Here is a 26,994-nt window from a genome sequence, read left to right on the forward strand (position 1 = left end):
TTGCTTAAAAATTAGGCTTATATTTAATTCTGAATTTCCACAGAGATGTATAAAAATACTCCACAGGCTTGAACAGTCCAGAGGTAATGTATCACAGTCTTAATAGTAAACGTTTCCACAGGAACCCCGCTCTCCATCTCGCAGACGTCAGGCCATTCACCTGACCAGTAGTGAAAAGTTACAGCTCCGCTTCAGCGGGTAAGGTCAGTTTGCCGGTGCTCCGAAATCTTGAACACTTCTGCTGGTCTACAATGTAGAGGTTGTCTAATGAGTTGAGCAGAGTAAACAAAGAAAAAAATAAAATAAAAATGTCTTCTTCTTTGAAGTGTATTTAAAACTGTCTTTGCTTTGAAGTGTACTTTTGAACTCTTTGTTCTAGTGGCATGAGCTTGCGATGCGCCATTGCGTGCAATGTAGGTTTGAGACTAGTCGGTGCCCATATAGGTAGGTGTCAAGGACAGAAGAGAGCTTCACAGCACAACCTGAGGCTAATGATAGCCCCCTTGTTAAGTAACATTCAAACAGACTGAAAATCCACCAAACCCTTCAGGCTCTCTCTTTGCCATGTGGTTCCATGACTTTGATTTTTAAAACATAGTTTAAAAAAAGACATGCATACAATTCCATCATAATGTTAGTTAAAAAAGAAGTCTAAAAAAAGGTAATAGATATTGCACTTTCCTCAACTGGTCCAGTCAACACAGATGCAAACTGACACTTCCAATCTTGCCCTAGAAAATAACACATCTCAACTCCTGGCAAAAGTAGAGAGGAGAGAACATAGACGAAGAGCTAGAGGATAAGAACCGTGAGTGTTAGAAGGAAAGAAGAGAGTTAGAGAGAAATAGAGAAACTCTATCACATTATTCATGCCAGTGTCATAAAACCCTTTAAACAAGACAGTTCTTGAAGTGTACCCTCCTCCCAGTCCAGTCCAAATCGTTGGTCAGATGTCCTTCTGCACTCTGGACTGGACTGGAGGCATTCTTCTTTAGTGGTGGTGATACTGCTACTGCTGTTGCCTGCCTTTATCATGTTGCCATCCTTGACCACCAGAGTGCAATCATATCTTTTCCCACCAGAGCGCAGTGCTCTCAGGTGGGCACCAGGAGGCGCTCCACGGCGCACTGCAGCTGCTCCCAGTGCTTCCAGCAGAAGGCCAGCAGCAGCAGGCCCAGCGAGGTGCCCAGCACGTGCAGTCGGCTGCGCAGCATGGGCGCCGTGAACTTGGCCGCCGTGGAGACGCACACCAGCACCACGGTGGCCAGCGCCAGCAGGATGTTGATGCAGCGGCCCAGGAGCACGCGCGCGTCCCCGCCGCTCTCCCACTGGACACTCTGCTGCTGCTGCTGCTGGAGCTCCAGCTTGAACACCCGCGTCTGGCACGACTCCAGCGCCTCCTGCACGGGCGACAAAGGGTTAAAGGTGCCATGTGTAATGTCCGCCAATAAATCAATTCATACAGTATAAGTATAGTATAAGTATATATACTTTTTTGATCCCGTGAGGGAAATTTGGTCTCTGCATTTAACCCAATCGGTGAATTAGTGAAACACAAACAGCACACAGTGAACACACAGTGAGGTGAAGTACACACTAATCCCGGCACAGTGAGCTGCCTGCTACAACGGCGGCGCTCGGGGAGCAGTGAGGGGTTAGGTGCCTTGCTCAAGGGCACTTCAGCCGTTCCTACTGGTCGGGGCTCGAACCGGCAACCCTCCGGTTACATACTCCACATTCCATAAAAGATGGGAGCAGTATACCTCCAGAAAGTGAGTTGGTCTACCCTAGAGTAACAACCGAGACACGTGTATTGCAGTTTGGCTGGCGGTTATGTTGCCCGCATACCGCCTCCCATGGCGGAAACTGGTATTATGACACCTGTCGGGCTGTGGCTAGTAATTTAGCATGCTAATTCAGGTTGATATCTCTGCAGCACTATACCTTGTCATTTTTTTTAATGACATCATCGCCCTTATTTCTTCTCATTCTTTTGATGTATGTAGCTCATTTTTTTATATATTTTTACATTCTTACACATGGCACCTTTAAAGGTTGTATCAGCGATTTCAGGCCCAAAAAAGGCCCAAACATAAATGATCACATTCATCTAACGATCCGCTAGCTGCCTGCCCCATAAGCAGGCCGTCAAAAAATGGAGGGAGGGGGGAGGGAGTAGCGAGCTAGCTCACTGTTTTGTTTGAACATCAACAGAAGTGACGTATCCCTGCTATTGCTGATACAACCTTTAAAGCCACAAAGAGTTAAAAATACAGAGCTAATCAATAGTCACCTTGACAACAAGCCCAAATGGTTAGCTTGACAACAAGCCAGAATGACACCAAAGCCACATTAGCAACTAAATCACTGCTACTGACATCCTACTTTGCCTATAAATAAATGTATACATAATATGTCTACTTGTAAAGTGGGTCTGAGTAGCATAATTCTGCTGCGGCAACTAGAAATATGCAGTTGTACTGAAGGTAAATTTGTTTCTCTGCCTCTAAAGACAAATGTGTTCAATTTACAGGTTAAAAATAGAGCAGATTGAGGCAGACCTGATGAGAAATCAGTAAAGAAGTGGGGCACAATGGGGACCTGGAGGAAGGGTGTATAATATCACCACATTTAGTGACAAATTATATTATTACTGCACTGAATGCTAAAAATGATGCACAGCTCTTATTAGTGATCCATCCAAAGCACTTGATTCAGTGGGTAGTAGTCTCCTGCAAAGTCTAGAAAGAATAACTTTTAGAGAGCCTGTAATGAATTGGTTTTCAAGCTGTCTGAGACAGTTTTCAAGCTGTCCTCTAGCCTGGAAACCAGATGAATTTGAGAGCTTATTGTATTTACTCTGGCAGACCCATCTGGACACTTTCCTATTGAAACAGATTTTCACATGAAAATCATTCGGGCCAATCACAATTGCTTATCCAACATGGGCTGGGCTTTGGACTATGATAAGCAGAGGTGCACCATTAAGGTAGTGTTAAACTCCAAAAGACCAAATTTATGATTTTTGGTTTGTTCCTGTTCATCTCCTACTGACAGTAAGATACTTAACACTAGATGGAGCTCTAAAAGGGTTGCCTCTTAAAAATACCTTGATAGAGTATACTCTTTGATGTTGCGTCCTGGGCTTTTCATTTTGTTTAAAAGTGTTTATTTTACTGCTAGAAAAGAAGTTTACTTTAAACTTAGTTTTACTCATGGCAGACTATAGTGATGATGTCATTTTATGAATCTCTAGCAGTTGAAAAAAGATAGATGTGATCCATCAGGCTGCTTTGCAGTTTGACAGTGGTGCCAACACCCATACACATCATTGTAAATTATAGCAAGTGGTGTCCTGTCATTGTCCCCACCACCTGAAATGAGCTAAGAGAGTAGTTCTGCCTTTTCATTTCATGCACTGCAAGCTTGGAATGAGCTGCAAGACATCCTCACTGTGAGACAAACAATCTGGAATCTTTACCATCTTGTCACATGTTCTGAAATATTTTCAACTTAGTTTGTCAGTCATGATCACAAAGTGTGCCCTTATTTTTCATGACTCATTTTAGCCTCTAATCTCTGCATGTTGTCTGTTTTTTTATTTTTGGTGCAGCTCCCATACCTTTTAAATCTTATATTACTGCCCATCTTGATAAGCACTCGAGTAGAAGAGATAAGGGAAAATTAATTGATAAAACAAAAAGTGGTGGCGCTTTTCTGCCATTCCTAAATATTCATTCCTTTGGGAGGTGATTAGAACACAGGTGAGTGTTAAGTTACCGTGAGATCTCTGGCTCGCTCATTTGCCTGATAGGCCACTTTCTCCTCTATGCTGGCCAGAACCTGCTTCAGATTGGCCATCTCATGCTGGTGGAGCTCCGTAAGGTCATTCAGTTGATCCTCCAGTCTCTCATATCTATCAAGAGAGAAAGAACAATCAATATGTAGATGGAGCCGCAATGAGTTTAGATTTTTTTTTTTACAACTTATCAACAATGGTTGGATGCATTCCACAGCTGCCTGATAAATGAATACCATATATGAGGGCAGTTAGTGGTTGTTAGGTACAGGTACTCATTGTCTACCTGTATCTCTCCTCCTGCAGCGTCTGTGTGAGGAAGCCATAGTCGGTCTTGAATTGGTCCTTCAGGGCCTCAATGTCATCGACAAGACTGGACTGCGACTCACGGATCTCCCGCACCTCCTCCAGCAGGAGGTCAATGCGACCCTGGCCCTCGGACGGCCCCGAGAGGGGATTCCCGTTGCTGTCGGCCGACACGGAAGTGCCCGTGGAGCACTCCTCGTCGTCGCTGAGATACTTGGGCTTGTCCACCATGTTGGCGCTGCTGCTAAGCGCGCGGCTGGCCTCGCCCTCCTGCTGGAAGCCCGAGGGCACGTCCAGCGAGGTCTTGAGGTGGGCGATGTTGTCGGCGCTGCCGAACTTGTTGCGGATGAGGTTGGCGAACTCGCGCGGCTTGCTGAAAAAGAAAGGTGGCGAGAGCGACACGCCGGGGCCGATGGTCCTGATCTTGTCCAGGGTCGGGTGGCGCCCGCTGCCCGACGTCATGTCCCTCAGGTGCTGCTCCCTCTTGCTGCTCGGGGAGTCATCTTTGACCGCACAGGACGGCGAGGCGTTGTTGGACGCATTGGACGCGTTGGAGGCGTTGGACGTGTTGTGCCGGAGGGTGGACGGAGAGGAGTGGGAGGTGTTGTGGCCACTGCCCTCGCAGTCCTTCATGCGGCGGTGGTACTGCTCCAGCTTACGCTGCAGGTTGCCGATGGTCTGCGTGGACTTCTGATGCTTCTTCTCGAACACCTGCCGGATGCGCGCCACCTGCTGCTTGTCCGCGCTGTTGACCAGCTTCAGGTACTCGGCCACGTTGGCGTCGCGCGCCGTCTGCTCGATCTTCAGCTGCTCCGTCACCTTCAGCGCCTTCTGCTGCAGGCCGCTCAGGCTGGCGCGGCTGCGCCGGAAGTCCGGGAAGAGCTCGGCGTAGCTCGACGAGGCCGACGACGTGTTGCGCTCCAGCTCCAGGTGCGTGTCGGAGCCGCCGCGGCGCATGGCCGGCACGGGGATGCTCAGCACGTAGCCACCGTCGGCCTGCTCCATCTGAGGAGAAGCAGACACAAGCGCGCGCGCGCACACACACACACACACACACACACACACACACACACACACACACACACACACACACACACACACACACACACACACACACACACACACACACACACACACACACACACACACACACGCACGCACACACACAGGTTAATGGTTTCTGATTCACAAGGTCACACTACATAACAGATACAGAGTATACAGTACATGGTAGTCTTTATCTTTGTTTAACAATTGTCTGTGGTCAGGGGATTTACAATTGGAGATTTGAATGTCTGAGATTCTCTTCGTTGAAAGATGATGGCTTTTCTGATGGTGTTCAACTCACAGGATGGGCATTTTGGAATAAGGCTGCATAATTCAGTGCCTTTTCAGTGCCAGAGTTACACAATATCACCTCAACAGCTAGTCTTTTTCCTTGAGACAAAAAATCGAAACAAAACAAAACAACACTTTTCCACTCAGTGTACTCTGGAAGCCTCGGAGAGCCAAGATGATTGTGCCGATGATTTGTTCTGAAAAAGGAACAGATCACAGTGTCAAAGGACTACGGCACTCAAAAGTGTTACATAAAGGCCAGAGCGTTTTAGCATAGCATACCGTTTCATAATAGCAACCCTGTAGCCCATAGCCCCCCCCTCCCCCCACCCCACCCCACCCCCTGCTCCGCTCCTCTCCTCTCCTCCACCACCACCCGTCCTTTTCAGGGACGTGCATATAGCACAATCAGAGACCTCGCGTCTCGGGCAAGTTCCACTTTTATAACCGTCTTAAGGAAACAGCAGTCAAAGGAGAAAAAAAAAAAACATCCTGTTTTCGTAGCCATTGCCACTGCTGGGGTCTCCCATTAGAACACAATGTATCCAGCTCACGGCACGGAACGCCCCGGTCCACGACCAGGTTAAGCTATTCCACAGGCACGGCGTGATAATGAGCCCCCAAACATAATGGCATTCTGGAGGAAATCCACTCAGATCCCTCCTCCTCTCTCTCTATCTATCCATCACTCTCTCCTTCACTCCTTCCCCCTTTCCACCACCGTCTCCTGTTCTTAGTCTCTCTTTCTCTCTGTGATGCCTTAATTGTCACAGTTGATTTCCCCCTGATGAGATTTGTTATCTAATACCAAGGATTTTGCGCTATGCTGCAACAAGGCTTTGCGAAACCTGTTTTTTTTCTTCAAAAGGGCACATTGTTGAGGCTTCCGTGTCTACCTATCTGTCTCCCTGAGGTTATTGCTCTGTGTCATATTATATCAGCAAACATTCCAAGCTGCTCGCAATTTACTGCTGATGGGTGCACAATCCATAAGACTGTGAAAACCCTTCCAGGCCCATCAAAATGATCTGCGAGCACAGTCCGCATGCACTGGGAGTGAACCCTCTTACACAAACAAGGCACCTATATATGAGAGCTTGCCTCACACAGCCATACCATGAGCGTAGGCACATAGAGCACAAAGAAGGCTCTCTGAGGAAACAGTTTTGGGCTCGCACATGTCTGTGACCTCCCTTATCACATTAGATCTTCTGAAATCATGTTACAGCGATAAACTAGTAGGACTGAAACAGTGTGTATCCCTTTTAGAGCCAGCAGAGACTTCTAGAGGGAGGCCCTCACATTAATAGCTCTCCAGAGCCTCTGGTGCGTTAGCCATCAACACAGATGGGAGCCTCGTTAAAAGTTCATGTCAGCATTGGGTACGGTGAGTAATACAAATTAATTCTGTGTGCCCAGCAAACAGAGTAATCTGAATAAGCTATCTGGAGGGTTGGAAAGGGCAAACATAATTGAGTGATAATGCCTGAAAAAAGGCCACTATTGTGCATGTAATGAGTGTCAGTGTGTTCGAGAGCAGGTGCCTGTGTGTGTGCATGAGAGAGAGAAAAGAGAGAGAGCGAGCGAAAGAAAGGGAGAGAGAGAGAGAGAGAGAGAGAGAGAGAGACCAAGGCCAAGCAGCGCACATCAAGCCCATGTGAGATTAAGAACACATGTGTTCACCATGCACAGTGAAGATAACTGACCTAAAAAACACACAGCCTTGGTTAATGAGTATGAGGAGTACAGGTCCATGGCCAATAAAAAGGTCAGCTTTTACAAACTCCTCAGAACAACGCTGGAAATCCTCCCCAGTAAGCCCAAAGCCATGTTCCCTCAGTGTTTGTTATTGTTGCAGACCTGGGTGTGGCGCCATGTTATTTGTTCCTCTTATTTACCTGCACCTCCGTCCAGACACAGACAGTGGACACCCTGAACAACACAGTCTTTGTCCAGTCAACCGTATTTGTAGCAGTCTCGTCTCTATTTTGGTGTCAATTAAGGATGGGGTACGTCCTTATGGAAAAGGGCAGTGATTGACACTTGATTTAACAGTTGGATCTGATTGACTGCTGTGGACTCTATGAGTGATTTGGGTGAGTCATAGCATAATAGTACACTGCAATGTGACAAGCTAGATGGAGAGTAGTGATTTCCTCTATGTTGATTTGGTAGTGGCGGCCCCCCACGGTTTAATTTTCTTCCCCCACGGTATCAGAAATGGGGCAGACGTACAATAGTCGCAGTTGCCTTTCAAAATTCATTGTGCAGACCTGCTGTAGATTCTCCAAATATACAGCTCAATCACAAGGGATAATGTATAGAACGCCGGTCATTACTGGGAAAATAAGTCCCGACAGGGCGAACCGGACCCCGACGCGCAGCGAAAACTGCATTTTCACAGTAATGACCGGCGTTCTATACATTATCCCGCTTATTATACGGCTACTTGCCAAAACGAAATAATAAACTCCCCACGATATCACTTTAGCCTACATAACCTAGCCTATTTGTTACCGTTCATCGTGGCATTTGCTGAAAAACAAATAGTTTGCAACACGTGCTGCTTAACTTGAATCAAAGAGTATAGAAGTTACTTCTATACTCTTTGCTTGAATCAAACATTCTTTAGAACACAGCTGATCAACCGTCTGCTTTCACGTTGGAATGAAGTTCCAGTCCTTGCATAGTGATATGAAAGACGTATCAGAAGCACAAAACCCGTTGCCATTGACAGCGGTAATTATATGTTTCCTTATTTTACCGTAGAACGTTGGGAAATCCCATTCAAGTCAATGGAGCGTTCTACTCATTGTGAAGAGCCGTATAATAACTGAAAATAATGCCTCATTGTGTGTGAATAGAGGTGAATACATATAATTGTTTGTGTTGCAGCGAAGTGTCAGTTGTCAGTTCCGTAGGACGGTGTGGGGGGGGGGGGGGGAGGTTCGGACAGGCCTGCCCCCACTGCTTAAAAAAATCCTAGAGGAAACAATGGGACACAACCCAGCTGAAATCAAGACATGCTGCAGAGAGAGATTTCAGACCAGATTGAATGATAATCAGATTTTCTAATCAAGTTACTAATCCGAAACTAAATGTGCTAGGAGCGATCATGGAATTCACTGGTTGTTTTGGAGAGCAAATAAATGGCCTCTAGTTCGTACTTGCATATTTCTCTACATCTGCTTCTTGGGCCTGTCAGCTGTGAAGATCAGATCACAAGCCATGGCAGGATATCCATCATGAATCACCATGTTACCAATATTTGGAGCATCATGTGCAGACACATCCATTTTCAACTTCCGTGGGCCAAATGAATTCACAAAGCCAAGCGTGTTGTCCACAGAGTAACAAAAGCCTAACCCTGGGTCAACAGATATGAAAAACAGAACATTTGCTTACGTATACAAAACATTACAATGAAGAATTCATGTGTTGCACCCAAAAATGCGTAGGGGACAGACCACATGATATTAAGCAGAGGCCTTACATGTTGTGAGGCTTGCCCTTTGCCTATGGCAGCTGGAGCTATGGCCATAGTTAAAAGGATAAACATGGTTAATGTTTTGACAGACGGAAGAGAGGGCCTTGCACTTTGGTGGCAGGCGAATCTTTTCGAAAAGTTGCCTGCTGACAAGAGTGGCCAAAAGTTATTTCTGTCCTTGGCAAAGGTTGCAGCCCTCTCAGGTCTGTGAGCGGGAAGCCACCGAAGGAAGAGAAATTAAAAAGTTGCGGACGAGGCAGGAATGCCAAAGCCTATAACGCTTGTTCCTCTGGGGCTAGATGGCGAAGAAGGGGGCCAAAACCACACACACACACACACACACACACACACACACACACACACACACACACACACACACACACACAGACACACACACACACACAGGATGTGACTTCATGAGACACTCCTTGGTTGATTAATGCAATACGGCTGATCTGGAAAGAAGCCCAGAGCAAAGAGAGTGAGAGGCAAAAGAGAGAGATGGAGAGAGAGAGAGACAGAGAGAGAGATATGAGGAAAGTACTTCAATATGGGAGTTCAACATCACATCACCAGCTGCAGGTCTGGAGCTGAGCTGATATATCCAACTGGTCTAAGACGAAGCCATTAGCACTGCAGCTATGTCTTCTCATATTGACCCCCCATGACGGGGTCACATGAGTCACACATGGAACAGAGAAATGAAGGCAGGACTAAATGTGCTGATGTCCGCACACTTTGTTTCTTTCTCTCTCTCCTTTTTTGCCCTCTCTCTCTCTCTCTCTCTCTCTCTCTCTCTCTCCTCTCTCTCTCTCTCTCTCTCTCTCTCTCTCTCTCTCTCTCTCTCTCTCTCTCTCTCTCTCTCTCTCTCTCTCTCTCTCTCTCTCTTCAGACGTGAGTGAATCTGCCGGCTAACTTTAGCCAACGCAAAAGCACACCAGTGCTGCGTCTGCAGGACGATGGGCAAAGACAACGGTAGTTTAGCCAACTCTTTTTTTTTTCTGCTGAGTCAACGCGGCACAGTGGTCTTAAAACAACAGATGAATGAGGAAATGAAACAGCTGACCCAAGTGGCACATCAGAAGGAGATTAGACATGCTGACCACCGACACTGAACTCTGAAATTGCAATATGAGACAATACTCTCCTACCAGAGCAGACAATGGATAAGACATTGCATTAAGGCATTATAACAGATGCCTCACCATGTGACAGACCAATACCAAATAAGGGTCTGAAGATTAAATTAAGAGATCATCTCCAAGACGTTCACTGGTCTCTCTCTCTTTTCTTTGCCTCTGCTGGGCTGTCTGCGTGTCCCGGTCCCAATATAGCCATCTTTCAATTTAAATACAAGCCTTATTCTCAGAAGGAACATGCTGTGGATCTAACAGTCTATTAGGGATGTATGCACTATGCAGCACCAACTACATTCTTCTTTCGCAAGCGTTCAGACTCCTACAGCACACAGCCCACAGAAGCCGGTCTTCATTCAAGATTAGGCCGAGGAGTCCGACGCGGTCATTTGCGTGATAAGTTATAATTGATTCACGAAAGCATGAAATCATCTAGTTAGCGCCCGGATCATTGCCCAATTAAGGCTGAGGGGGAAGGGCAAAGCATCCCCGACATCTGTGTCATTTTAGGTGGGCTCCACAGCCGGACCAACCTGACCGTTACGCTTGGCATGGCTCGCACGGCCCTGGGAGGGAAAAGACACACCAGCCCGAGGGAATGCCTGCCACTGCTGTATTGGGGGGGGGGGGGGGGGGGGAGCCAAAGGGAAAAAACAGACACACAAAAAAAAGCACACCCACCCCCCAGACACACACACAGACACACACACAGCGTTACCCCCATGTTCAGACATAGGGCTAAATCAGCCTTTTCTTCTAGAGTTGAGGCATTAATGAAGTTCAAAAGGGGAGGACAGGAGTGATGTCGAGTGAGTGTGTGTGTGTGTGTGTGTGTGTGTGTGTGTGTGTGTGTGTGTGTGTGTGTGTGTGTGTGTGTGTGTGTGTGTGTGTGTGTGTGTGTGTGTGTGTGTGTGTGTGTGTGTGTGTGTGTGTGTGTGTGTGTGTGTGTGTGTGTGTGTGTCCTCAAATAACCTGAGCAGACAGGACAGACTGGGGGCTACAACACGTAGAAGAAGGCTGAACAAACATGGCACATGACTACCCCTCCATCCTATACTGACTGAATCAGGCCACCCCAACAGCAGGAGGGGAGGAGGAGGGTTAGGGTTGACAGTGAGAGTTTACATAATGACTGGCTGACGGCACGGGGCTTTTCCGCCGCAAACTAAAGAGGTGAGATGGGTGCTGTTGCCAAAGAGGCATCGAGGCGCTCCGAGCCTCCCACGAATCTTTTTCAAATTTATTCAGGGGGATTTGATGGTACTAAGATGGATGAGGTTTCATTCATCACCTTTCAAAGAATGCAAATGAAGCTATCACTGAAGACATCAACTTGGGCACATAGTGAAGTCAGATGACAGTCATTGTTCGCGCTTCAATACCTCAGGATAGATGTCAATGATATTCGCTATTCAAATACAAAACCAAACAATGCAAGATAATAACATTTCTAAGAGGTTTATAGAAGCAGTAGCAAAAGCCAACCATTCCCTGTTGATGATATTGCTGAAGCCTGCCTGCATTCAAATGACTTGTCCAATAAAAGCGCACATCTGATAGTGTGTCAGCTGTGTCAGGAAACCCATTTCACTGCCACCAAGCCCTCATTTGGGATTTTCATTTTCGCAATGTCACCAAACCAACTTAATGGATGCATTCTCCCCTGGGAAGTGAAAGGCACTGCCAGCCTCGACCTCCCAGGCACTCGCTCTGGTGCAGCAATCTCAAGAGAACATTTCATCATGACAGTGATTACTGTACATGTATTAAATGGCTCAAATTGATAAAATTGATGGTCATTAATGTACAATTTCTGTGTCATAATTTAACTAACCAAAAATACCTCTTCAATTTACATCTTTAATTCTGTGGAGCCAGACATCTATTGTAGAGAGACGACAGTCCAGTATATTACATTACAAACACATGCACGTTAGTCAACGGCCTGTCATGATGGAATATGGCCTGGATATGGTTGGAAGTAATGGATGTGTTCCTGGATATGGTTGGAAGTAATGGATGTGTTTATGGTGCTTCGAATTCTCTTCTAATCCAATATAGTAGTGCTAAATCCAACCAAAAACAGCCATGGTAAAGGGTGCAGGTGTATTTTTAGCATTATACCTTCTGTGGACACAAGGAGACTAGCCACCAAGAGGAAAAGAATGCAGTCTTCCACTGTCATTCTCTACACCAGTCAGGGTCAAAATGGCTTTAAACACAGCTATCAGCATCCATGCAGCTGAAAGGCTCTGGGTAAGCCTCTCCTCATGGAATGTGATATACAGACTGGCTTGAGAAGAGACTTTGAGGAAACACAGATAAGTTTAAGAACATCAATCCTCTGCCGGCCTGTAGGTTCTCTCAGATGATCTTCAGAAGGCCTTGCACTGGAACCTCTGTGCCAAAAACACAGGCAAGCACACATGCGCGCACACACGCACGCATGCACACACACAAACACACAAAGCAAGTACACATCCATTTAAATGCCTGCCTTAGATGGAATGGGTTGGTTTTGTGGTTGATTTCACTGTGCAAGAATTCCAGTGAAGCCAGACAGACACACACACACACCAAAACTAACACACCCCTTCAAACCAACACCAAAACTAACTGAAATACTCTTACTTTATATCACACACACACACACAACCTCAGCTACTGCTACAATTACACAAAAAACGGAACTGAGATGGCACTTCATGGTGCAGCTGCAGCAGAGCCCTCCCTCTTAATCGTAATGGCCATTAAAATGCTATTTTATGCACCGTGCTGATGCACAAAGCAATTCAGTTATTGTGGCGGTAATGGAGGTGAAAAACTAAATGAAACTGAAAATGATGCTAATTTGTTTTTGAAATGCATGAGGCTATTCTAACTAGCTGAGACAGTCGACTCGGTGGGACATGCTGTAGGACCTTTTCTAAACCATAACCTGGTACCACAGTGACTGTGATGATGCTTTATCTAAACCATAACCTGGTACCACAGTGACCGTGATGATGCTTTATCGGTCTAACCGACATCTATATTCTGGGTGACCCTCAGAGATCTATTTCTGTCGCTCACTTCAGTGCACTTGACCAGTGGACGTATGGCGTTAGCAAGAGAGGAAGGGAGAGCGGTGAGAATTAAATGAAAAAGACACCCAAATCTGGGATGCAGAATACTAGACAGTTTGCAGATTGGGAAAAGTGTCCTCTTCTCAGTGAAAGGCTGGTGGTGCGCTGGTGGCTGTAGTGTCTCTGTTTGCTGCGTTGAGGCCTGTTCGGGTGATTCTCTCCCCTGAGAGCCGTGGATGTGCACTGATGTCTTGAGACTAACACAGCGTGAAGTCCAACTGCCAATGTCCTCAAAGGTCGCCCGAGGAGAGACACAGCTTCGACCGACTGAGCTCTGCAGAGAGCAGTGCAAACCCACACATGTACACACACGGTTACACACACACACACACACACACACACACACACACACACACATACACACAAATCGACACCCGAAAGAGAATAAAACAGAAAACACAGCCTAATAGAAGGGAAGCCACAAATGAACGTGCCTAAAGAACCAACGCGGTGACTAACCCAAATCTCCACTCAGCACCTAAACCCAACAAGCTAAGTCAAACATCACACCCACAAACACCCACAAACAAACAATACACACACACATACACACACACACACACACAATACACACAGACAAACACACACATGGCTCGCGCTGCTTTGGATTTGCATTTGTGTTTGAATGACTGCCCCATAAAGCTGATCTGAACATGCAGCTTTAGGGAGGCAGGTGAGGGGAACAGCTATTAGCCGACCTGCCGGCACACAGCCTGTAAAACCTCAAAGTGACCTTTCCCAACAGGGCCTTCCTCTCTTTTCTTCCCTCACCAGGTCCTCTGCTCCCTTTTTTCCTTTCCTTCCCCTTTGATTTTCCTGACTCCTTCCTTCTCTCTTTCTGTCTCTCCACAGGACGCTGATTAAGGGAGCTGTTTACAACAGACTGAACAAGACCACCCCACCCTCCAACACACACACACACACACACACACACACAGACACACACGCACAGACACGCATACACACACACACACACACACACACACACACACACACACACACACACACACACACACACACACACACACACACACACACACACACACACACACACACACACACACACACACACACACACACACACACACACACACACACACACACACACACACACACACACACACACACACACACACACGCCAGCATGGCTTCACACCACCAAGGACAGAAACAAATAGGACTGTGTTTCTCATTTATCTGCCAGAGGCACCACTGGATGGGTCCTTATGGCACGACTCTCTTACGCAGCTGTAGCGTGGTGGAAAAATAAAGCCAACGACAACATGTCAACACAACAGGACTCCTCAACTCCAAACATTCACGGCTACTAATAATATCATCACTGACACTATCTGGGTATGGACTCCTCCACTGAAGCCATGTGGACTGTGGCCCTGAACACAAACCATTTAATTGAACTGTGATTTAACAAAAGTCCCATTACCTGCCTGACTTCATCCAGTAACCCATTCCAACCGAGCCAAACCAGTAATCCATCTTCTTCTAATAGCTTTCTTGAAGAGGGCACTGAGGCAGTCAGACCTGATCGGTTACAGGCTAATTCACAGCATTCTCTCTCTCTCTCGCTCGCTCGCACTCTCAGTCTAACTGAGTCTATGTCTGATACACATTAAAAGAGATTCGATTCTGCCACCAAGCAAGGCAAACACGAACCATCCAAAAGAATGGAGTCTCATCAGTTTGTCTGGTCCCCTCAGGGAGGAACATATGATGCAGCAGTTTCACCTGAATTACCCCTTTCTTGGGAGATCTGGCCTCCTCAGAAGATGCACAGTTACTCACCCAGGCAACAGTTTGCATCCCTTCTTGCAGGAATGCAAAATGAAACTTGACACACAAACGTACTGTATGCGCACACACACACACACACACACACACAAGCACAAGCCCTGAATACAGAACATCCACCTATTACAGCTAAGGCGGCGGCAGCAGCAGCAGCAGCCCCATCCCCAACAGTAAATACTTATCAGGCCAGGCAAACAAATCTGCTGCTCTGCAAAGTCCATTAAAAAGGACCCTGGCGGCATTAATCTGCATTGTGTGGGGCTCGCGCCGCAGCATGTCAATGATTCGAGCAGGCGTGCGTGGGTGTGGGTGTACACAATATAAAAAAATAATGCTAACCTCATTTCTCCCTCTTACCTCGCCTAACCTGGACCAATCCGGGCATTTTCACCCCCAGTCTGTTTAGGCAACCAAATGTTCAGTGGGAGTTCAGGGATTTAGACGGTGACAGCTGAGGGCAGAGCGCTGGACTGGATTGAATCCAGACCGCAACATAAATGCAGAGAGAAAGAGATAGAGATAGAGATAGAGATAGAGAGACAGAGATATATAGAAAGAAAGAAAGAACGAAAAAAAGAAATAAAAGGGGGGTAGATTAGATACACGTTATTAGATTAGAATGCGTTCAGTCGTCTCTCCCCTTCCCCCTCAACTCCTGATCTGGAAATCTGCAGATTAATTAAAAAACAAATCAAGCTGTGAGAAGGAGCTTTTGTCAGAGGAGTCCGAGGAGTCTTCGTCGCCACTGACGTCAGCAAATTAGTATTTAATAATGCTGGTGTTCACGCTTCAGATGAACTGATGGGGACTCCAGGACGGATAATATTCCTTTAGCGTGAATTGTCGTCATTGGGCCATTCACATGAATGAGGGTCAAACAGTGGTCATGCTTTCCCCATGTAGTTATGCCTCACACACACACACACACACACACGTAAACACAACCTTCCTTCCTTCTCCGAAGCAGTAAACTTCATGTTGGTGGCTCACTGCCAAACAGGTTTTTCCCTGGGAAGACTTCTCAATAAGTAGAATCCAGGAACAGGTGTGGGTCACCTGAGCCCTTCTGCATCCGGCATACCGAACCTGGTCTGGCTTCTGCTCCACGCACGGCTGGAAAGCACCTGTGACTTGTTTTGGTGTGACTCATCATGCGTTGGGGCTTACCAGGCTGGATTTTATGATAAGCTCAGCAATTTGAATGGCTCTTGAAACTACGCATCAGGTTTCAGTGCATGCCACACAGCCAGGGTGATACTGAATGTGGCCCTTGTGATAATTGAACAGTTCATTCACGGACTTGTGAGCACATTCTTTTTAGCTCTGGGGGAGTAAAAAGGATTTTCTGCTCGTATGCTACGCAAAGATAGCATACAAGCACAGAGGGCACATACTGAGCACTATCACAGATCTTGGCTCTGAAAGGAGCAGGCTCTATTGAAATCATAACTGATGGCTGGGAAGAGGCTTTCAGCGTGCATGACTGCCTTTTATCTCAGTGAAAAAAGGGCTTGCTTTGGAGGTGTCACAAATCTTAAGAGGGCATTACGCTTGGGAGGGCTATAAACATGACAGACTGTGGCAGCAGGTCTTTTCCAACTTTGCGAACAACAGAGCTTCCCGTCGACTGTTTGTGGTGCTCACAAACTTGAATGTTGAAATGAAGAATTACACAAGACCAGTCGCAGTGGTTCAATATCAAGTTTAGGGAATAGAGAGAAAGAGAGAGAGAGAGAGAGAAAGAATGAAAGAAAGAGAGAGAGAGCAAGAGAGCAACAGAGAGTGAGACAGAGGAAGCCTTTCACGGCCTGCTGCTTCAGACAAACCAGCCGTTCAATCCTCAGCCCTCCAGCCGGCCTCCGCATGTCCCTGGCCCGAGCTCTCTTGCCCTCTCCCCTGAGGAACCCTTTCATCTTGCCCTCATCATCTCCAGCCTCCACTAGAACTGAGACTGAAGATCATATCAACCGCCTTCCATAATATGGCCTTTACACTCCATAAGCCAACCTCCTCCCCCGCCATCACCAGCTTCTCTCTGTAGCAGACTGCTTCTACGTGACCTGAATGTCTCAGAACAACAGAAGGAGCAGACTGAGGTCCAACTACTACATACATTTTACTAGAGCAAAGGTTGGACAGGTTACTCTTGGTCAGTTCACTACAAAGGTGTACAGGTTGATGGCTTTCAGTAGGCATCAGGACTTAAAAAAAATTAAACTGCAATGAGGAGCTAAAGGACTCATCATCATGACGAATTACAGAAAGGAAGCAAACTGTTGCCCTGTGCCTTGGTGGAAGCCTTTGAAGTGCTAGTTTGGATGGCTGAGTCACCCTAAAAAAAGCCTCGTAAACCCCAAGTTAGCACATGAAAGTCCATGCACTGCCAATGACATTAGGTGCGTGAAACGGTTTTGTTATCGTCCCAGGCAGCACTCGCAGTGGCGGCTGCTCAAGCATGCAGACAGCGCAGAGTGACAGGCAGACAGGCAGGCAAGCGTGCTGATTTTGTCCCGGTGCACTGAAATAGCAGCCTAGGTTACATTCAGAGGAAAAATTACTACCCTTTCAATGGAATGGAGTGGAAAAAAGATGCTATCTGCAAAAATCATACCAGCTGATAAAAAGATCACACATTTTCAGATCTCTAAGCCGGTCTGTTTGCTCTCAAAATATTTTCCCTAGTATGGGGGAAGGAGGGGCAGACAACAAAGCAATATGCCTGCACTATAACAGCAAAAAGTACCACTGATACAATCCAGCTAAACTTGCAGCCTTAAAGGCATGTACACACCAGTCGAAACCATTTGCTTTTGAAGCCTGTGGCATGACTACACAACACTTCAGGCAGCTCAGAGTCGAGAAACTTGCCCAGACCAGTTGGGGCTGTGGAATGTGAGGCTTAATAAATGGAAGGAGATAAATCTGTAGACCTCAGTAAATCAGAGAGGAGCCGGGGAGCAGGGGTCCATTGATGCCTCGAACGTGATAAACAACCCAAATGTACCAGCAAAAAGTCGCCAGTGAGAGGGAGACACTCACACCAGACCACCATGACACTCTTCTCTCCCTCTTCCTCTCTCCAAATATTATCAATATGCATATGGCTAGTACCATCTGAATTAAGATAAATCTCTTTATGGCTTTGGCACTGCTTCAGGTACCCGAGGGGAGGGACCAAGTAGAATGGACAAAAAGCTTAAAAACTGCAAGTGAGGCAGGTTTTTGTCTCCAAGACATTTACACTCTCATACAGTTAATGAGTGCTAATAAAAGCATTGTCAACGCTGAGAATTTTAATCATGGCCCCTCCAGGCCACCATTACGGGCACCAACAGCTGGGAGAAACAGAGGAGAAAGACTTCCTCCACTAAAATGTCTGTAAACACACACACACACACACACACACACACACACACACACACACACACACACACACACACACACACACACACACACACACACAGAACAGAACTGATTAGCCGGTTGTGTTATTGCCTGGCTCACAACCTGGCCGACAGGCAGGCTTAGGTTTTATGTAAGAACTGTTTTAATGAGGTTGTCAAAGTCCCTCCTCAACAGTGCCTTTGGCTGCGGTTTTGTCATGCCTTCTGGTATCAGATGGTCATCTGTGGGTTTGAATGGCCCTCTGTAGAGGATTGTATAGTCATAGGAAGATAGGAGGATAGCCCACATGACATGTGGGGAAACATTCAAAACATTATTGTCTCCTTCTTAATACAAAACACAAACAAACTCAAGCTCATGCCCATGATATTCTATGCTTCATACACATACCAGAAACCACTGGGGAGTTAGTGCAGAGCGTGCATTATTAATAAACTTGGGAGTTTTGATATTACACACGGCTACCTGTCAAAACACTACGTTTAAGAGGGTCAGAGAAACACAGGGAGGGGGAGAGAGAGAGATGGGATGACACACTTGGTGCCTGCTCCGCCCAAAGTGCAGACACAGACACAGAGCAGAGAGAGAGAGAGAGAGACAAAGAGAGAGATGAATGGAGTTGAGCTGACAAGGCACTGGTCTACACCATCTCTCTCTAGCATCTCTGCTTCTCTGCCCCCCCCCCCCCCCATAAGCCCACAGCTATCTAGACAGCCCAGCTTACACCCTCCAGGAGAGTACATTCCTCCCACCCACTCATTCTTAGAAAACACACAGCCACTCATTCTTAGAAAACACACAGCCTAACATCACATAGGTCGGGTCTCATGCATGCGCACAGCTGGATGGGCCATTGGGTCATGAGCAGCCAATGGGTTGTGCATTGCATAGTTCGTCTGTAGAGGGCCCCTTCTAAACCCACCCATTATGGTACCTCCCTTCTCATCTTACTAGGAAAACATCCATGAACTAGAGACTTTCAGTGGGGGAGCACAGAGAGCCTTGGCAGGTAAATAACCCAGAAATCCATGAAGACCCATACACACACCTCCCTCTCTCTCTCTCTCTCTCTCTCTCTCTCTCTCTCACACACACACGCAGGAGTTCCCATGAGAAAAAGGAGGCCTTCACGCCAAGAGACACACAAATCACACTGTGAGCTCTAGAGAAGATGGTGACCTGGGTGTCGACGGCCCCTCTATCTCCCCAATGCCTGGTCAGTGAGGGGCTTCTACTTAATGCTGAGTGACCTCTGGCTCATTCCCAGGGCCCCCGTCTGACAGCCCTGGCCTAATAAACGAATCAATAACCTATTACCCTGCGTCACTGCTCCCTCTGCTTTGAGGAACAAACATGGCAGGGCTGAGTGAAGTTTCAAGATAGAGAGAGAGAACAAGAAAGAGAGAAAGAGAGCAAGAGAAACATGAAGAATTTAGAGACAACGACATAAAATGAAGCCAATTTTGTCTTCAGAGCTCCAGACAGTCCTTATTGCACTTGCGTATATAAAGAAAGGCTAGGGAGTGACATCCTCCAACCCTCATTCATTAATGACACTGGCCTAGTTTAAGTACTTTCACTGTTGCCTGCACTGTTGCCTGGCCTTTAAACAGGTGTCAAATGTTAACACAGTGTTTAGAAAGGTGCTTGATGTTCGGAATGCAGGTTGCTCAACTAAGGCTGGGAAAAGGCTTCCATGAGGCAAAAAGGAGACATTAGACAAATCAGCATTGTTGCTTGAATGTTACATCACTGGCCTCTCAACCCACTGTGGCTTTGAACTGAAGCTGGTGGCTGCCAGCACTATGTCTGAGTCTTTGGTTCCAAATTTGAGGAAACGTCCCTTGCGCAGTGCGACACCATGTGCGATGAGATCAATCAAGGCTTTATGCAAGTCCAGGATGGTAGATAGACTGAGCCCTCTCATGTGATGTCAGGGCCATTTAGCGCCATCATTCATAACTAAACCCCTAAGCAGACGTCTGGCACAAGGCTGATGTACAGCACAAACTAACAGAGAAAACATAACGAGACTAATGTGTCCGAGCAAATAAGGCACTGCACGCCATGACCCCTCAGGGACTCTACTGACTCTCCACGAGCCCATAAATCACAAGGGCCATCCAATCCCTTCAAACATTGGAATGCATCAACCCACTGGTGACATTACTTGGGGCTTCAACATATTGATGACACCGCTGAACTCCACAATCTGGGAGTCAAAGTTTCGCTTCTTTGATGAATGATGTGCTGTGATGATGCATGGGCTTACATGAAATATTGTGGCACCTCTCAGATGCCAAATAGAATGTAATGGCATTTCATGGAGAGAATCAGCATCACTACTGAAGTCAGGAGTCTGATAGAAAAATCCCTTGTGTTTTCTGAAGATCTCAAATGAATTTAATGTGCAGCTTGACCACTAAAATAGGATTAGTAGGCTATTTAGTCAGGTGGTTCTTCACATTTATTGGTCGGTTCATATTGTGGATCAACATTTGGGGGGGAAAAACACTGAGTGAGACAATGTGAAAATGAGACTCTTTTAGGATCTTCCATAAGACTGACAGCCCTTTGTAATGATCAGATAGGATAGGATAAGGTATTCGAATAGGCTACGGGTTTGAGAAATGTAGACTAGGCCTATAATATTAATACTTCTTTTTCATGCACCACGAGACTGACTCAGTTCTACATGCCAAGAGTTAGCAGCCAACAAACAACAGAGCATTGCGCGTATTATTCCCTTAACCCATAAGGCTAAATCAAGTGAACAAGTCAATGTCATTTTCTAGCATGAATTCCAGAACAACACGGATGATCATGACTGTCACAACCTCTCACTCTCTCGAACACAATACAGCAACATTGGTACCAAAATCAGACAAAAAACTTACCGCTAGGTCTCTCCTGCTATTATTTCTTCACTTCTGCTAAAGTTCTTCCCTTAACGGACACGGCACTTGACATAATCAGTGTTTGACGCTGGCGAAACTCATGGCGGTAAATTACAGTTACGGGCAATTTAAGTCGCATTCGCAAACTGTCTATTTGTTATCTGACTACATTCTTTCACTGCTGCGCTCAACATCAGACTCGTACGCTTTCTCAGAGTTCCAAGACAATGTGCGACTCACCACGCCCATTGAGTCCTGTTAAGGGAGAAGAGGCGGGGTTAATACGTTCAATTTCACAACCAATAGCTTCAGCAGTTATGTATCTTTCCAATTGTTTTGGTGCTTTTAAATAATAACTGTTATAATGTGTAAAGAATGCGAACAGGCATACGTTTGATATATTCAGTGCGTAAAGGCTTTCATGGACATGGTAAAGCCAACACCAGGCTATGTGTGGCTTAAAGATTCTACTCACGCTGAATGGAGACTATGCCGTCTCTTCGATTTTACAGTTGGGCTCTTGACTTAAGGGTAAAACCACTTAAAATGCCATCTAAATTGAAAATGTGAAGCCTTCAGTTGTGCTAAGACAGCAGCCACCCAGAGAATGCAGGCAAATTATAGCCTAGGCTTCCTACTTTTGGACACAATGAAAAGGAGGAGGCCGGTATGCTCATTTCAGAACCGTCACGGAAACCAAAACTCGAATCATTTGGTTTCATTGAAAACAACATTTGTTCTGAGATCTCGTGACAAATGGGGCAGGTAAAAACACCTAGCCATCTTGTCAAGTTCTAATGTAACCTATTTAAAGGGATCATGAAATATGTTCTAAGAACACTGCAAAAACAAGAGAGTCAAAGCCAATGTTGCAGGTCAGAGCACTTGAGTTTGCATTAAAACCAGAAAGCCAACAGAGGTTCAAAAACACTACTCCACTGTCTACTCTAAATAGACAGTATGGCTCATACTGATTTGGTGACATTAAAAGCCTGTTTGAGATGATTGAGTGGAACTAGTTGAAGGTAGGCTACAATAGATTGTCAACATATAATTAATGGAAAGCTTTAATAACCCCTGTAAACACCAAGGCATGCTGAGGCATGCAATTTTGCAGCTAAGTATGGGATGTCTTGTCTTTTCCCTCTTGGGTGCAAAGATCTTTAACCTTAAAGCATATTTTTCTCTCAGAATCCACCACTGACAACAGTTTTGGTAACTCAGTTAACTTAATGGGCCTATCATGCAGCAACAACAATAAAGAATTTGGTTTGGTTCTGGTTTAAAATAGCTACTGATCCATTAATGCTTTATGAGCATTGTGTATTGAACATGCAATGGAAATCTGACTATTCTTGGCATTCAAATAAATTATTCAGCAAGTAATTACACACAAACAATCAGTGAGTTCAGCTTTCTTTTAAACTTCCTCCTTACAAGAAAACTGACACTATAGAATTGTTGTCCACTGCTACCAACTTTGTCTCTAGATACCTGACTGTCTATCTTTTGATCCTGGCAAACAAGTGGAGTAGTAAATACAGGCTTAATAGAGTACGACTTTATAGCCTACTGAAAAGGCAGTCTAATCTGAAATAGTCGTGAATAGATATATTCAAAGGTTTGTATTGTAACAGACACCGAAAATACTTCATGTTACTGTCTCTTACTCAATGTATTGAGTAATTGTACCCTCTTTACACCAACAAAATGACACGACGTGATCCCTGTCTTTGTAGAAATGGAAAGAAAACTAACCGTAGGAAGTGCCATTTCACTCTCTTGGCTACAAGTCATTTCAAACAGATGACTGTCACTGCAGTCCCAGAATTAAAACATACATTTTAGCATACAGAAGATGACAGAACTGGTACATACAGTAACAAAATCAGTACTATATGCAGTGCTTATGCGACGGTCGTCAGCCAACTGTGCATTGATGTATGTGTCATGTTGTGCAATAGGCTTGGCTGTTGATTGCCCACTGTAGGAAATTACCCACTTATAGTAGGAATTTAATATCTCTCCTGTGTATCTGAAGAAACACAACTGTAAGCATAAGTTGCTACAGGACTATGATGTTTTCCAGTGTTTTGATGACCTCTAACAATTTCACAATTAGTTGTTAGATTGGATGACCCCATAACAAAACTTTGAGAAATGATTACTGCAGCCACCCTGACCCAACTGAAGAGTTACAACAGTTATGAAGAACCTCTTTGGCATAGCAAACTCTTGGAGAGAGAGAGAGAGAGAGAGAGAGAGAGAGAGAGACATGATTGTGTAATCAGATCTCCAGTGAGTTCCTGTGTGTTAGTGCACACACATTTTATGTGATAACTCTCTGCAGATATCAAAGCTATCCTCATGTGCCTTAATTAAACACGGAGATAAAAAGACTGGACTGATCCTTACACTATTTGTCTACTGACTGCAGTAGGCGTAGAAATATCTAAGCAACTCCTACTCACTTAATAGACACACTTGGCCTACGAACAGCTGAACAATCAGTTATAATTAATTGTAAGAAAATCAACACACTTAAGAGGAGTCAGTCTCTCAGTTTTCCTTTAGACACTGAATCTTCAGAGACTAGATTTCTCTCCAGCTGAAGGTCACAATCTCTCAGACTCTCTTCCTTCCTCCCTTTTTAATGCGACTCATCCTGATAGCTTTACGATGGAAAACGAGTGACTAGCCAGCGTTGCATACTAAATGTGTTTCTCAGCGCCACAGGAAGACCCCACTGAATAGAGGGGGCTCCCTGCTTCCCCCTCGTCCTTTATTGTCCTTGCTGAGGAGAAGACAGCCACATTATGTGAGCATTTATGTGGGAGCCAGATAAGCTGTGCTATACGAAGCCAACACAAAAGACCCTCTCAATCTACATAATGCTATTCGATACTTTCCATTTTTCCATTCCAAACACACACTGCCACCTGAAAATGCCAGACAGCCCAGATATCACATGTCAAAAGAGAGATATAACAGGAAGTAGAAGTCCCAGGTGGTGTCAGTCAGGCTATGCAACATTACACAGTCACATTCATAGACATAAAACTCTGATAATCACCATAGCCTCCCCTAAAGATAATACACATTTATGTATAAGGTGGAAAATATCTACATATTCTTGTAGCCTAAAATGTAAAACAGTTAGTTTTTTTAACAAACAAAAAATAGCCTTGTAGCCTACATTCTGGTATGCAACATACCAAATTGTCTAACCATGATCAGTGAGCACTTAATGCAGCCAAAGCACATTGGTTGCCTAACTATAAAGATAATAAGTCTTGCGGCACTGCAAACATACTTAGTGTGTTATTTAATGGTTATACTGAATTAACTGTAAGACTTCATTTCCCAGTGTCCCTGCCCTCACTCACCTATCACATGACATGCACAATCCAAGATGGCTACACTGACAGAGGAACACTTCTCTGCTTTGCAACTTTTGTTGAAGGTATTTAGAACGCTGTAACATATCATATGCACAGGCTATTTAAGTAGGCCTATTGGAGGAAATACTGTCCTGATGTATAATCGTTTGGTACGCTATTCAAGAGGAAGCAGTCGAGACAAATTATCGATGCGAGATTGTACCTGGTTTTCGTCTCAGATTGAGGCTGGAAGAGCGCTCTGACCCCGCAGACATAATCCTTTCTGCAATAGTATTAAGTAGCTCTTTTATTCGCTGTTGTCATGTTGAAGGTCTTTTATTTCTCTGATCGAATCCAGGCTCCGTCTAAAGATGCCGTGCGGCAGATGTGTGCTGACAGTTTCTCGTCCGGAGCTCCTGAATCACGGCGACTGGCAGAAAGTACAGCTGGAACGCTGTCCGTGTCATCAATTGAGGCCAAACAGGTAGGCAGCTATCAGAGAATATTAGTCATTTTCACTTAAGATAGCCTAAATATCATGATATAATACGCAATTTGACCGAGGCATTAGCCTACCCTAAATGGCTCTACTCTGATATCTCTTACAGCTTCTCACAGCTCTCCACACGCTCGAGCATTACGTGGTGTTTCACAACCTGGCTTCACCCGAACAGATCCTGGCTGTCTTCCCAGACAACTTCCATTCCAGTCTAAAGAACCTAATTACAAAGATTCTGTTGGAACACAGGTAGCTTGCGCGTAGGCCTATTACAACACAGTATACTCAGTACAGTACTCTAGGCTGTACTTGATAGCCCAGGTCAATAATGTTGTTTTTTGCACCCTGTATATCATTACCAGCTCAACGTGGACAAATGAAGTTCTTGCCAACCAAAGTAAGCATGAACTATATGAACCTGTAGGCCTATCTTCCATGCCATTTTTTTTACTGTCATTTCTGTCATGTTCTCATCCCACAGCTCATGTGAGTGAGGGAAACAGCTTTTGCCATGGCCTAATGGCACTGTCTGCTTATTAATGTTAATGTGCTTATGGCCTGCAGTTTCACTTCCCAAGCTTGTGGAGATGGACTGGAGGGTGGACATGAAGACTGCCTCAGACTCAGTCAGTCGCATGGCAGTGCCCACTTGTCTGGTAAACATGAAGGTACGAAAGGCCATTCTTCACAACATGCTAAGCCCTGATCTTGGGGTGTTTCTGGTGTACGTTTGAGTGAAGCTTAACAAATTTGATGCACAGGATGCTTAACTCCAGGCTTGATTTTTATTTTAACTGATACAACTGGATTCCAATATTGTCTATGTTCTGCCTATTGTAGGTCCAGGACCTTTCCTGTGCGGGAGGCGATGACTCTCTCTCCTCGGTTACCATGGAGCTCAGTAAAGAAACGCTCGACACCATGTTGGATGGATTAGGTCGCATCCGAGACCAACTGTCTACAGTGGCTGGAAAATAGAAATTTTCCGACATCAGGATGGTGCGTTCAACAAGAGGCCTTTTTTCTGGACAAGAATGAACTGCTTGTATAGCTCTTACAACGTTCACTCATAAACATCATGTGTGGGCGTGGGCATGTGCATGTACGCTCACAGATCCCTACCATTTTTACTTAAAAACACAGGAGAGTTTGCAACTGTCTACAATGCAGACATCACATTCCTCATTATAACATGTATATGTTTTATGTACCAGATCGTTGTGAATTATTAAAATACAAATATTATTTATTTGTGGAATGTTTCAAGTAGAGAAGCCTGTTTTATGAAAATCCATATTTTGAGCGTGAACACGAACTTTCCAGTGATAACAGAGTGGAAAAAAACTAATGCATAGCTTCATACAGAGCTGACATTCTCACATCGGTGATGCATTCTCAGTGTTAATAGGATTTTTGAAAAAGAACATCTGATAATGTGTAAATCAAAAGTGCAGTTTGTGGGTTTTCATGTCAGCTCCAATTCTAGAAAGATTTTTATATCTATGATTAAAGGACAGTGACAAAAAAATGTGACATTCAAAAAAGCGAGCTGAATCTTCGTGATCACTGTGGGTTTCTTCATTGGTCTGGTGATCTTGTAGATGGAAGAAAACAGATCCCTTCCATGTCCAATTCTACGGAATGGACACTGAAATCCCCCAGGCCCTGTGTAACACAGATAGACCATGTTTGAAACAGTCTTGCTGATACAACTTGGGAAATGTGATTATCAGGATAGTTTACTAATGAGCTCACTAAAACGTATATACCGTTTTGGAGAACTCGCAATTATTTTCTTCATCTTCATGTTTGT

The 26,994-nt window shown here is 45.3% G+C and overlaps 3 protein-coding genes across 9 annotated transcripts in view; 1 reads left to right on the forward strand and 2 right to left on the reverse strand.

The window, feature by feature from the left end:
- LOC143100719 (transmembrane and coiled-coil domain protein 3-like) lies at window positions 1-25,121 on the reverse strand. 5 transcript variants are annotated; one of them, XM_076264145.1, is made up of 5 exons: window positions 21,303-21,513; window positions 15,358-15,465; window positions 4,086-5,110; window positions 3,781-3,916; window positions 1-1,400 (listed from the first exon to the last, which is right to left on the reverse strand). In XM_076264145.1, the coding sequence occupies exons 3-5, from the start codon at window positions 5,108-5,110 to the stop codon at window positions 1,095-1,097; spliced, it is 1,467 nt and encodes a 488-aa protein (XP_076120260.1). In that variant the 5' UTR covers window positions 15,358-15,465; window positions 21,303-21,513; the 3' UTR covers window positions 1-1,094. The 5 variants fall into 5 exon arrangements, with proteins under 5 accessions (XP_076120260.1, XP_076120268.1, XP_076120275.1 ...); XM_076264153.1 differs by having other exon boundaries at window positions 15,340-15,465; XM_076264160.1 differs by having other exon boundaries at window positions 15,358-15,470.
- Window positions 24,703-26,426, forward strand: LOC143100748 (COMM domain-containing protein 9-like). Its single transcript, XM_076264182.1, has 6 exons — window positions 24,703-24,765; window positions 25,041-25,166; window positions 25,291-25,430; window positions 25,544-25,578; window positions 25,746-25,849; window positions 26,022-26,426. The coding sequence occupies exons 1-6, from the start codon at window positions 24,715-24,717 to the stop codon at window positions 26,157-26,159; spliced, it is 594 nt and encodes a 197-aa protein (XP_076120297.1). The 5' UTR covers window positions 24,703-24,714; the 3' UTR covers window positions 26,160-26,426.
- LOC143100701 (L-fucose kinase-like) overlaps window positions 26,407-26,994 on the reverse strand; it is a 10,980-nt gene continuing 10,392 nt past the window's right edge. For all 3 annotated transcript variants that reach the window (XM_076264118.1, XM_076264111.1, XM_076264124.1), the window contains one exon: window positions 26,407-26,846. In XM_076264118.1, the coding sequence (XP_076120233.1) occupies window positions 26,760-26,846 (87 nt within the window). In that variant the 3' untranslated portion in view covers window positions 26,407-26,759. The remainder of the gene's footprint in view (window positions 26,847-26,994) is intronic.

Source organism: Alosa pseudoharengus, unplaced genomic scaffold (assembly GCF_046254945.1).
Source record: "Alosa pseudoharengus isolate Yale_2024_CS ecotype anadromous, Long Island Sound unplaced genomic scaffold, YU_APseudo_1.1 YU_APseudo_1.1_scf_10, whole genome shotgun sequence".
Taxonomy (NCBI): domain Eukaryota; kingdom Metazoa; phylum Chordata; class Actinopteri; order Clupeiformes; family Clupeidae; genus Alosa; species Alosa pseudoharengus.